Source organism: Mercenaria mercenaria, chromosome 8 (genome assembly GCF_021730395.1).
Source record: "Mercenaria mercenaria strain notata chromosome 8, MADL_Memer_1, whole genome shotgun sequence".
Lineage (NCBI taxonomy): Eukaryota > Metazoa > Mollusca > Bivalvia > Venerida > Veneridae > Mercenaria > Mercenaria mercenaria.
In genome coordinates, this window is record NC_069368.1 from 39,601,043 (window position 1) to 39,613,675 (window position 12,633).

At 37.0% G+C, this 12,633-nt stretch overlaps 1 protein-coding gene across 7 annotated transcripts in view; it reads left to right on the forward strand.

Annotated features, from left to right (window-relative positions):
- LOC123566555 (putative uncharacterized protein DDB_G0271606) overlaps nucleotides 1-12,633 on the forward strand; it is a 148,016-nt gene that overhangs the window by 25,776 nt on the left and 109,607 nt on the right. For all 7 annotated transcript variants that reach the window (XM_045360769.2, XM_045360767.2, XM_045360771.2 and 4 more), the window contains exon 2: nucleotides 6,928-6,982. In XM_045360769.2, coding sequence (XP_045216704.2) covers nucleotides 6,928-6,982 — 55 coding nt within the window. The remainder of the gene's footprint in view (nucleotides 1-6,927; nucleotides 6,983-12,633) is intronic.

Consider the following 12,633-nt stretch of genomic DNA (forward strand, 5'->3'; position numbering starts at 1 on the left):
TCATATTGCCTAATGTGACTGTAAATAGGAAGTTTAGATGGAGGTTTCCTATTGATGTATATATTATTTTCCCTACAATATTCCTGCCATTGATTATGAAATTTCGTTTTGACCCTTTCAGCTATTAAGCTGTTAGTTTCCTGTACACTTAGTTTGATTGGATAGGGCATACCCCTGAGGCTAGCTTCCTTGGCGCACTGATCGGCTGCTTCATTTCCAGGGATTCCTATGTGACTGGGGACCCAGACTATTGTTATGTTAGCTCCCATTTCCTGAATTTTCGTACCGGCTTTAAGAATTTTATCCAAGAGTTCCGGTCTCGATTTTGAGTGACCTGATTGTATTGATTGTATTGAGCTAAGACTATCTGTTAATATTGCAGCTTTAGACAATTTGTGCCGTAATATGATTTCGAGGGAGATTCTAATGGCCGTTAATTCACAAGTATATATGGACAGGTGACCATCTGTTTTGAGTTTATACTCATGAAGTATTGCATTTTGACCTCTGCTCTGATATGCGACCATACCCAGACCAGTGATCTTTTTTTGCGGATCTTTACTGCCATCAGTATAGAACTGCGTGCAATCATAGTAATGCTGTAAAATGTGCAAGTTCGCTGTTATAAGACTGTCTTGCCTGTCATCAGTTTTACTAATTTTCTTTGTAAGACTGATATCTATTGGGATGGGTGTGACCTTTTGTAGTGTGTCGTAGTAGGGTTGTTCAATTTGAATATTGTTCAAATTGTATTCGTTTTTTAACCTTAATATTAGTTGTGCGTATGGTAATTTGAACTTGGGTATTTTATGTGTTCGGTGTTCATAGGCTGGGTCTTCAACCGTATCATTATTGATTGGTAACCTGGTTTTTTGTCTTGATGACCGGACCCAATACTTTAACATGCTTTTTTCCCGTTGTAGATTTAGTGGTAACACCGCTGTTTCTACATGTAGTGGTAATGATGGTGTGCCTTTATAGCATCCTGTGATAAGCCTTAGGGCTGTGTTTTGTATGGTCTGTAATTTTTTTAACCTGGTGTCAGATGCTGAATTGTATATGATACTGCCATAGTTGATTTTACTAAGGATAAGGGCTTGGTAGATTTTTTTTAAACAAGATTTGTCTGTGCCCCAATTTTTACCTCTTATAGCTCTCATTACATTTAGATCCCTTTGACAGCGTGCAATTAAATCTGAAATATGAACCTCCCATGTCAAAAATTTATCAAAAATCATGCCCAGAAACTTGGCTGTTGGTTTATACTGAAGCTGATGGTTGTTAAACGTAAGTTTTGGAAAATCTGCATTGTTTTCAGGTATTACTCTAGATCTTTGTTTGTGTACTAATAGAACCTGCGTTTTTTGCGGATTGACTATAAATCCCCACTCTTTGCTCCATTCACTGATTGCATCAAGAACCAATTGTGTTTTATTAACTGCTTCTTTAGCTGTTCCCGAGATTACCCAAGTGGCGGAATCATCTACGAACTGAGAGATATTAGCATGATTAGTGCTATGTGTGGAATTGAGTTTCTTAATGCAATCATCAAATGTGTTCATCAATAGACTGAAAATTATGGGACTTAATACGCTACCCTGAGGACAGCCGTTAATCGTTTCTACTATTTCTGAAAATGTACCATTAAATTTGACTTTTATTAGTCTGTTTTGTAGGAAGTCCTTAATCCATCTAAGCATTCTACCCCTTATGTTAATTGATTTGAGATATGAGAGGGCCCCTCCATTCCATAATTTATCGAATGCGTTACTTAGATCGAGGAACACTGCTAATAAATATTTGCCTTGAATTTGGGCCCGCTTGCAGTCTGCTTCTAATCTGGTCAAGTTATCTTCACATGAGTGATTGGCCCTGCAACCAGATTGGTAGGGGGAAAGAATGTTTTCTTTTTCTAGGTAGGAACACAGACGTGGTTTTATCATTTTTTGCATTAATTTGGTAAAAGTTGATGTAAGTGATATGGGTCTGTACGAAGCCGGGTCATTTTTATCCTTGTTAGGCTTAAGAAGAGGTATAATGATTGCTTCGCTCCAACTACTGGGTGTTTTACCCTCTTTCCACGATTGGTTAAATAGTTGTAGCAGTGTCACCTTTGATTCCGTTGGGAGATTTTTAAGTATTTTATAGTGAATAAGGTCTTCCCCCGGGGCCCCGGATTTACAGTTAGCTAGTGCTTTTTCTAGTTCAAATAACGTAAAATCAGCATTATAGTGTATCTTTGTAAATTGTGGTTCTTTCTCTATAAGTTTATAGATGACCTTATCTTCAGCTTGTTTTCTATTAATGAAGGTTTGACTATATCCTTCGTTACTACTGGCCTTAGCATATTGCTTGACTAGGGCTTCTGCTTTTTCTTTTGGGTCAGTTATAACCGTGTTATTGATCATGAAAGCAGGGCATGATTTTGGTTCGCTACCTTTGACTTTTCTAATAAAATCCCATAGTTCTTTTGAATTAGTTCTGTGGGTAATTTTACTACAGAATTCTTCCCAAGACTCTCGTTTGGCTATTTTAATAGTATTCTTGGCTTCACGTCGGGCTGTCCTCCATAATTCATATTTAAGGGGGGTTTTGTCTGATTTATAGTTCCGCCTGCATTTTTCCCTATGTTTAATTGCCTGCGTGCAGTCGGGGTTCCACCAAGTTTTCGGTATTTTGGTCTTGAGCGTTTTAGTTTTAGATTTGGGGATAGTTTTGCCTAAGATCTGTTGTAGTTTAGTTAAAAATTCATTAAAATTATCATCTATGGGAATGTCTAGAATGTTATAGCTTAAGTCTGATAAGCAGAGATGCCTGAATTCCGACCATTGGTTGTCCTTCGCCTTATCTACTAGCCATTTTTCAAGTATTATTATATTTTCCGGTTGTACTTTAGCTTTTATTTCAGTAATTATTGGTAGATGGTCACTGCCCAAAGTATTATCTACCACTAGAAATTCAGATTTATGGTGCAAATGCGCTGAAATTATTGATAAATCTAATGCTGAATCTAGTTGATTTGCACTGTCTGTTATTCTTGTTATTTGTCCATCATTTAGGAAGTTTAGATCATTATCATTTATGAAATCTAATAGATCATCCGCCTCAGCATCACTTCTGTAATCACCTTCTGGATTCCAGCAAGTGTGTTTTAAGTTAAAATCTCCCGTTATTATCGTGTTTTCATCTAGATTAGTAAATAGATTTGACATATCGGTATAATTGTTACTTTCACTGTTTTTAGCGTAATAATTGTAAATATGATATTTTTCATTTTTGCCGATAATAGTGATTGCTAGCGTTTCTGCTGATGCTCTATATCTAATAGATTTTTCTTTAAATGAGATACCATTTTTCACGTAAATGCACAGACCTCCTGCTGCTGAGTCTTCTGCGCCCGGACGTAATTTACTAATTGGTTTCTGGTACCCCTTAAAGTTGAAAGGCTTGCTTTTTGTTTTTAATTTTGTTTCCTGGATACATATCACATCTATCGGCGTTTCTAAAGAGTCTAAATAATTTTGTAATTGATTGCATTTCACAGAGTGGTCAGTTTTCATACCCCTAATATTCCAAGACATGATGCTGAGGCGGGATTTGTTGCTTAAGTTTATTTGTCTATTTGCCTCAACATCATTTACCGCCATTATTAATACTTAGTTATAGTGTGCAGTTTATTGATATGAATTTACTATAACAATATTCTAATTATTATTGTAGATTTGTCTTGCCCACTTGCGTTTTTCATTTACCATGAAGGGGTCAGGAAGTAGAATCACCCTGTCTGACTGATAGACAGGTTTAAATCCGTATGGCGGTGGTATAGGTGGAAATTGCTTATTCTTACGCGTATTGTGCCTAACTATCTTTGGTTCAAGTTTGGTTTGTTGTGCCTTATTGGTTGGTTGCGCACTTATTTCAGGCTGATTATCAGATTCATCGACTTGAAGTTCCAAAGATGGTTCATCAGCAGTCACCTGTTGCTGATTGGCCGAATCGGTCGTTTTTGTTATGCTCAAGTTTTTTCTTAAGATGTCTTTGATTTCATTTTCAGATTTGTTTACTAATTTAGGCGCTATTTTGGATATGAAGTCCTCTATGTTGCTATTGGTATTGATCATCCTAGGTGTTGGCTTGTCCTGCTTAATCTTGGACTGGTACTGATCATTTATTTGTGAATTGGTCTTATTAATTTTGAACGTATAATTTCTGTATACTGGACAGTTTTTGCTGTTTGCCCAATGCATTTCTGTACAGTTAACACACTGTTGCATATCCTTATTACATTTTGTGAGATCATGCGGTCCTGAACATTTAACACATTTTGTTTGGTTTTTACATTTACTTTTTATGTGCCCGTGCATTTGGCAGTTTGTGCACCTTACCGGAAATAAGAATGATGGCGATATCTGAATCGATGCCCCACTGATGTTAATTCTGATTGGAGTTTGGGCCTTATGGAAAACTATTGTGACTTGTTTATTGTTTTTATTGTTAATCACAGGTAGAACTTCCTTGACCTCCGAACTAGATAAAAGTAGGGTTTTGAAGTCGAGATATGACATATTTTCTGGTATTTCGGCTCGGCCTCGGGCATTATTGTTAAGTTTAGATTTTGCTTGTTGCCTTTCAGTGATTCTTATTGCGTATTTTCCTGAGTCAAAATTCATGGCCATAAGTTTTCTATTATCTGGGATGGTTACATAAATATTCCCCTTTTCTTCTCTAATGTCCTTGCAAAAAGATTGTCCTAGATGTTTTACAAAAGCCTTCCCTATTTCTTTCATTTTTGTTTTGGCAATGCCCCCACCCATGGCGCTTATTATCATGGTAATCCATACTACCCCCATTACATCTGGTTTATTGGTTCGGTTTCCCGGGCTGACCGGTACTTCCTGTTGTTTACTTTTCCTATTACCCCCCGCTATTTTCCAGTTTCCCGGCTCTTCCGGTACCGCTGGTCCCTTTTCTCCCTCTACTTTCCGGTCCTTGGGCCTCATTTCCGATCTTTTCCATACTTCCGGTAGACTCCCGTCTAGCAAGACAGACTCGTTCACCGTGCCGGTGTGCTGAGTCTCGGTAATTTCATCCTCACTACTAGATACATTAACCAGAGTTGTGGGGTTTTTGTCTAAGGGGGTCTTGTCTAAAGCTATTATTGATATTTCTTGACTCTGTTCAAGAGATATTTCCTCTGAGAGGAAATGGCTCTGCTCCGTTAGCGGACTACCTGTTTTTTTGTTGCCCTTATGTTTTGGTTTTCTACTGGGGCGAGATATTGGCGTGCTCGTTATCGGAGGGTTCATTTTGTATTATAGTCCTAAGAATATTGATTTATATAAAGTACTTTACTGTTAGAGTGATATTTAATCAGTCTATTCCAATATTTAATGAACAATGATGTTTTACTAATGTATTTGTTAAATTAATATAAGAACAGTCTATTTCTCTATTTCCCCATGAACTGATTGTCGCGCACCTGTCAAGTGTATAATTAATTGTATCGGTCCTGTTTTCAGTCGAGATCGGATTGACCTACTTATTTTGTAAACAAAACCTTCAGCCAATCACAGTGAAGCAGTGAAGCAGGTGCGCGTGCCGACAATTCCGAACAGTTTTTATAATCTAAAAGTATTGAAAGGTAGACTATAAATGTCTGTCTATGTATAGACTGATCTTGTGTTAGTAGCTAATCCTATAATTTACCTTGACCTTTTCTTACTTCTTGTCTTGTCTTGTGACCTTTTCCTGTTTTCTTGCACTGACTGCTTTTTAACCTTGTAATCTTAAGTCCTTAACTGTGATAAATTATTAATTAGATACTTCCAAAACACCTTGATTCCTTAGATTTTAAATTAATTAATAATATTCCTATCTCCTTACTCTTAACACTTTGATATATGAATTTAGCATTTAAAATTTCCTATTAATTCCTTTATCTTAATATTAATCTTAAGAGCACGTAAATTTTGGTAGAACCTGCCTATTCAATGAACAAAACACAAGTGAATATGGTATGAATGGAAATAGAAATTTAGTTAAATATATATAATGAAACTTAAGCATTTTAAAAAGCTTTTCAAAAGTTATAAAATAATATAAAACAACACTGTTTTTGATAAATGACCTAAATAAATTTTGAAATAAAAAGTTAAAAGAATAAAGAGATAAATATTCATGTTTTAAAAACATCTATTTAGTGAAAATGACCATTAAAGGGAGATAATTGAAAACAGCAAACTATATAAAGAGATAATTTTATAGATTGAGCAATTACTTTTGTTTAGAAAATGTTCTTGAAAATGGTTGGGAAGATTAAAAACTATTTTTGATTCAATGTGATATTAGGATAAATATTCATGTTTTAAAAACATCTATTTAGTGAAAATATCCTTTAAAGGGAGATAATTAAAAATGGCAAACTAATAAATTAAAGGGATAATTTTATAGATTGAGCAATTACTTTTGTTTAAGAAAATGTTGTTGAAAATGGTTGAGAAGATTAAAAACTATTTTTGATTCAATGTGATATTAGGATAGACTGGTTCAAGAGCAAATTGCATGGTTACTGTAAAGAATCAAATGAAAAAGAGATTGAAAAAGAAAATGGTATGTCGCAAATCACAGACTATTGGCTCCAACTTGAGAGCCACTGGCGCAAACTTTTCCTAATTGGCTAATTTGTTTGCGCAAAGTGAAACTGACCCATTATTGGCATTGTGTATGTTAGATTTCAATATAAATCCAGTACTGGTACAGGGCTCTTCATCTGTTATTGGCCTACTAAATTGAAAAATAATTCATATGTGATTACAGCCTACAGACACTTTTGGAAAAAGTCTGGGATTATATTTCAATTTTAAACTGTGTTTTCAGTTAAGTAATATAACATCTACATAAAATAGAGTTGTCTTTTCTCTGTTTCAGCCAAGTTGTGAAACAGACAAGAAAAATCTTCAACAAGAAGTGGAACAATTACGAGGTAATACTTAAGCTTCATCATTATCATGATGGAAAAAAAACAAGGATAAATATCAAACAGGAAATGCCACATTTGGAAACAAGGCATTAAAGCTTAATGTTATTTTACTATCCCCCGCCGATGAAATCGGGATGGGGTATTGAAATGGCGTTGTCCGTCCGTCACGTCTGTGCGTGTGTCTGTGCGTCTGTCCGCAGCCATTTCTCAGTAACTAGCCTGTAGGATTTCATGTAGTCCTAAATATAAGACCTGACATAACTCATATCACTTTATAAGTTCATTTTAATTGATATTTTACATTTTTTATTTTCCATGTTATGTCAGGTCTTAACGTTGAACTGAAATAACGTACAGCATAAAAATCGCTTCAGATTTGAATTTTGATCTGAAGGTTTTTAAACGACTTTCTGGCAAAAATGACTGAAACTTTCACATTGAGTATGAAGAATAATCATAAATGTGCTTTATGGCAGCAATTAAAAGTTATATTTTACCTTATTTGTTATTAATTAACCGACTAATTAATCCAGTATCCAATCCGTTGAAAGTTTTAAATAGTGGCACTGTAATAAAAGAGAGTGTTCCGAATGTAAACATGATTTGCATATTAGAATCATTTCTTGAACGAAAGTTACCTTTTCTCTTTCTCATACAGAGAAACTATAAATGTCAATAATCTTTCTATTTCCAGAAGAGACATTTAAAATTTATAAGGATAAAAATAGAAAATATACATTTATGATGAAAAAAATCAAAATTATAATGAAAGTATTTGGCGGGAAATATTTTTTCGTCTACCGCCGATCAAATTTAATTGGTACTTATAATTTCGAAACAAGATGTTGGCATGTCAAATATAAACATTCAATGTCAAAAAGATGAAGCGTCGTATCGTGGATAATAATGGATTGTAAATCATTTTAACCTTGCAGAATTGAAGCAAAGGTATTTTTGTTCCTATTTGGTACAAAGTTTACCGACTTTATAATGTTTTAGAAATTGATTTTATGCTACACTTCTTTCATACTTAGCGTTTAGACGTCGAAAAAGGCTTTGATAGTAAAAATGTAAAATGTCAGAATATTGACTGTTGAACATCAAATGACAACTTTTTCACGTCTAATTATGTCTCCCCCAGGAGACATATTGTTTTTGCCCTGTCCGTCCGTCCGTACGTCACACTTCATTTCCGAGCAATAACTGGAGAACCATTTGACCTAGAACCTTTAAACTTCATAGGGTTGTAGGGCTGCTGTAGTAGACGACCCCTATTGATTTTGGGGTCACTCCGTCAAAGGTCAAGGTCACAGGGGCCTGAACATTGAAAACCATTTCCGATCAATTACTAGAGAACCACTTGACCCAGAATGTTGAAACTTCATAGGATGATTGGCCATGAAGAGTAGATGACCCCTTTTGATTTTGGGGTCACTCCGTCAAAGGTCAAGGTCACAGGGGCCTGAACATTGAAAACCATTTCCGATCAATAACTAGAGAACCACTTGACCCAGAATGTTGAAACTTCATAGGATGATTGATCATGAAGAGTAGATGACCCCTATTGATTTTGGGGTCACTCCGTCAAAGGTCAAGGTCACAGGGGCCTGAACATTGAAAACCATTTCCGATCAATTACTAGAGAACCACTTGACCCAGAATGTTGAAACTTCATAGGATGCTTGATAATGAAGAGTAGATGACCCTTATTGATTTTGGGGTCACTCCATCAAAGGTCAAGGTCACAGGGGCCTGAACATGGAAAATCATTTCCGATCAATAACTAGAGAACCACTTAACCCAGAATGTTGAAACTTCATAGGATGATTGTACATGCAAAGTAGATGACCCCTATTGATTTTGGGGGCACTCCATTAAAGGTCAAGGTCACAGGGGCCTGAACATTGAAAACCATTTCCGGTCAGTAACTTGAGAACCACTTGACCCAGAATGTTGAAACTTAATAGGATGATTGCTCATGCAGAGTAGATGACCCCTAACAATTTTGGGGTCACTCTGTGAAAGGTCAAGGTCACAGGGGCCTGAACATTGAAAACCATTTCCGGTCAGTAACTTGAGAACCACTTGACCCAGAATGATGAAACTTCATAGGATGATTGGTCATGCAGAGTAGATGACCCCTACCGATTTAAGGGTGACTCTGTTAAAGGTCAAGGCCACAGGGGCCTGAACATGGAAAACCATTTCCAATCAATAACTTGAGAACCTCTTGACCCAGAATGTTGAAACTTCATAGGATGATTGTTCATGCAGAGTAAATGACCCCTAATGTTTTTGGGGTCACTCCGTTAAAGGTCAAGGTCACAGAGGTCTGAACATTGATAACCAGTTCATATCAATAACTTGAGAACCACTTGACCCAGAATGTTGAAACTTCATAGGATGATTGAACATGCAGAGTAGATGACCCCTATTGATTTTGGGGTCAGTCTATTAAAGGTCAAGGTCACAGTGGCCTGTTCATGTAAAATCATTTTTTTGGAAATAACTTGAGAACCACTTGACCTACAATGTTGAAACTTAATAGGATGATTGGACATGCAGAGTAGATGACCCCTACTTATTTTGAGGTCACTTGATCGAAGGTCAAGGTCACAGGAGCCTGAACAGTGACTTGAGAACCACTAGGCCAAGAGTGTTGAAATTTAGCGGGATGACTGGACATGCCAAGTAGATGATCCCTATTGCAGCCAACCATCAGTGTCTCTTTGACTTTCGCTCCTGACCCCTATTAACTTCTTGCCTATAGGACTTTGCATTGGGGGAGACATGCGCTTTTTTACAAAAGCATTTTCTAGTTATTTGGACTAGATTTCATGAAACTTGAAATAAACATGAACCAACATACTGCAATGATGCCCGTCAAGTCTTTTTTTGATTGGTCAGTTTCCCTTAGAGTTATTATGTCTCCCACCACACACTGGTGTGGGAGACATTGATTTACTCCAGTCTGTGTCTGTGTGTATGTCTGTCACAAAGCTTGTCTGCACTCTAAGTCGAACATTTCTCATCCGATTTTTCACCAAACTTAAACAAAATGTGTTTGACCATAAGACCTCGGCCAAGTTCGATAACTAGCCAAATCGGTCCAGGCATTTTGGAGTTACGGCCCTTGAATTATCGAAAAATTGGCCTTTTTACTCATGTCAGCACTCTTAGTCAAACATTTCTCATCCGATCTTCACCAAACTTGAACAAAATGTGTTTGACCATGAGACCTCGGCCAAGTTTGATAACTAGCCAAATTGGTCCAGGCATTTTGGAGTTACGGCCCTTGAATTATCGAAAAAATTGGCCTTTTTACTCTTGTCCGCACTCTAAGTCGAACATTTCTCATCCGATCTTCACCAAACTTGAACAAAATGTGTTTGACCATGAGACCTCGGCCAAGTTCAATAACTAGCCAAATCGGTCCAGGCATTTTAGAGTTATGGCCCTTGAATTACCGAAAAAATCCGTCTGTTTACTCTTGTCCGCTCTCTAAGTCGAACATTTCTCATCCGATCTTCACCAAACTTGAACAAAATGTGTTTGGCCATAAGACCTTACCCAGGTTCGATAACTAGCCAAATCTGCCCAGGCACTTTTGATTTATGGCCCTTGAATTACTGATTGGATCCACTCATCCAGACCATCTAATTGGATCCACTCGTCTAAAACATCTAGAGAAACTAACTTTTGTCATAGGGGCAGTTGTGGGAGACAGGCGCTTTTCTCAAAAGCATCTCTAGTTGCCCTTGATTTAATGAAAAATGCCCAAAAATGTCTGTCCACAGCCATTTCTCAGTAACTAGCTGGTAGAATTTCATGAAACTTGAAATAAACATGAACCATGAGTTTTTGTTTTTGATTGGTCAATTTCCCTTCAGAGTTATTGCCCTTGATTTAATGAAAAATCCATGTCTGCAGCCATTTCTCAGTAACAAGCCAGTAGAATTTTATGAAACTTGAAATAAATATGAACCAACATACTTAGACGATGCCTGTCATTTTTTTTAATTGGTCAATTTACCTTAGAGTTATTGCCCTTTAATTGTTTTAAGAATCTACAGATTTGTACATAACAAACCAACCAATTGGTAGAATTTCATTAAACTGCTTTCATTATTTTCCATGAACATTCATTATAAACATGTGAAGTTGTGTACCCACATCTGGTCACCACCTTGCCTTGGTCACACCCCCTCTCCCCCCCTCCCAAAAAAAAAATGATTATAATTTTTCATTCCTTTTTATTTTATTTTTTTCAAACCTTCTATGAATATTTATCAACATGCAAAGTTGTACCGTTCCCCCACCTCACTCCTCCACCCAGTCATGCCCACCACCCCGATCATGCATCCCCCCCCCTCCCCCCCACCACCACACACACCTTTTTTTTTTCACATCTTTATTCCCCGCCGATGAAATCGGGAGATGGGTATTGAAATGGCGTAGTCAGTCCGTGCGTCCATCCGTCCACAGCCATTTCTCAGTAACTGGCAGGTAGAATTTCATGAAACTAAAAATAAACATGAACCAACATACTGCGATGATGCACCAACATACTGCGATGATGCCCGTCAAGTTTTTAGTTTTTTTTTGGATTGGTCAATTTCCCTTAGAGTTATTGCCCTTAAAATATTTAATGAAAAATGCCCAAAAATGTCCGTCCGCAGCCATTTCTCAGTAACTAGCTGGTAGAATTTCATGAAATTTGAAATAAAGATGAACCAACATACCGCGATGATGCTTGTTAATTTTTTTTTTGGATTGGTCAATTTCCCTTAGGGTTATTGCCCTTGATTTAATAAAAAATGCCCAAAAATGTCCATCCGCAGCCATTTCTCAGTAACTATCAGGTAGAATTTCATAAAACTTCAAATAAACATGCATCAACATACTGTGATGATTCCCGTTAAGTTTTTTTTTTTTTTGATTGGTCAATTTCCCTTAGGATTATTGCCCTTGATTTAATGAAAAATCCACGTCTGCAGCCATTTCTCAGTAACAAGCTGGTAGAATTTCATGAAACTTGAAATAAATATGAACCATCATACTTCGATGATGTCTGTCTCTTTTTTTTCAATTGGTCAATTTTCCATAGAGTTATTGCCCTTTAATTGTTTAGCTCCCCAACCTCACTCTCCGTTCAGTCTTGCCCACCACCCCAATAATGCATCTCCATTCCCCACCCATTTTTAGCTCACCTGTCACAAAGTGACAAGGTGAGCTTTTGTGATCGCGCGGTGTCCGTCGTCCGTGCGTGCGTGCGTGCGTCAGTCCGTAAACTTTTGCTTGTGACCACTCTAGAAGTCACATTTTTCATGGGATCTTTATGAAAGTTGGTCAGAATGTTCAACTTGATGATATCTAGGTCAAGTTCGAAACTGGGTCACGTGCCGTCAAAAACTAGGTCAGTAGGTCTAAAAATAGAAAAACCTTGTGACCTCTCTAGAGGCCATATATTTCACAAGATCTTCATGAAAATTGGTCAGAACTTTCACCTTGATGATATCTAGGTCAAGTTCGAAACTGGGTCACGTGCCATCAAAAACTAGGTCAGTAGGTCAAATAATAGAAAAACCTTGTGACCTCTCTAAAGGCCATATTTTTCATGGGATCTGTATGAAAGTTGGTCTGAATGTTCATCT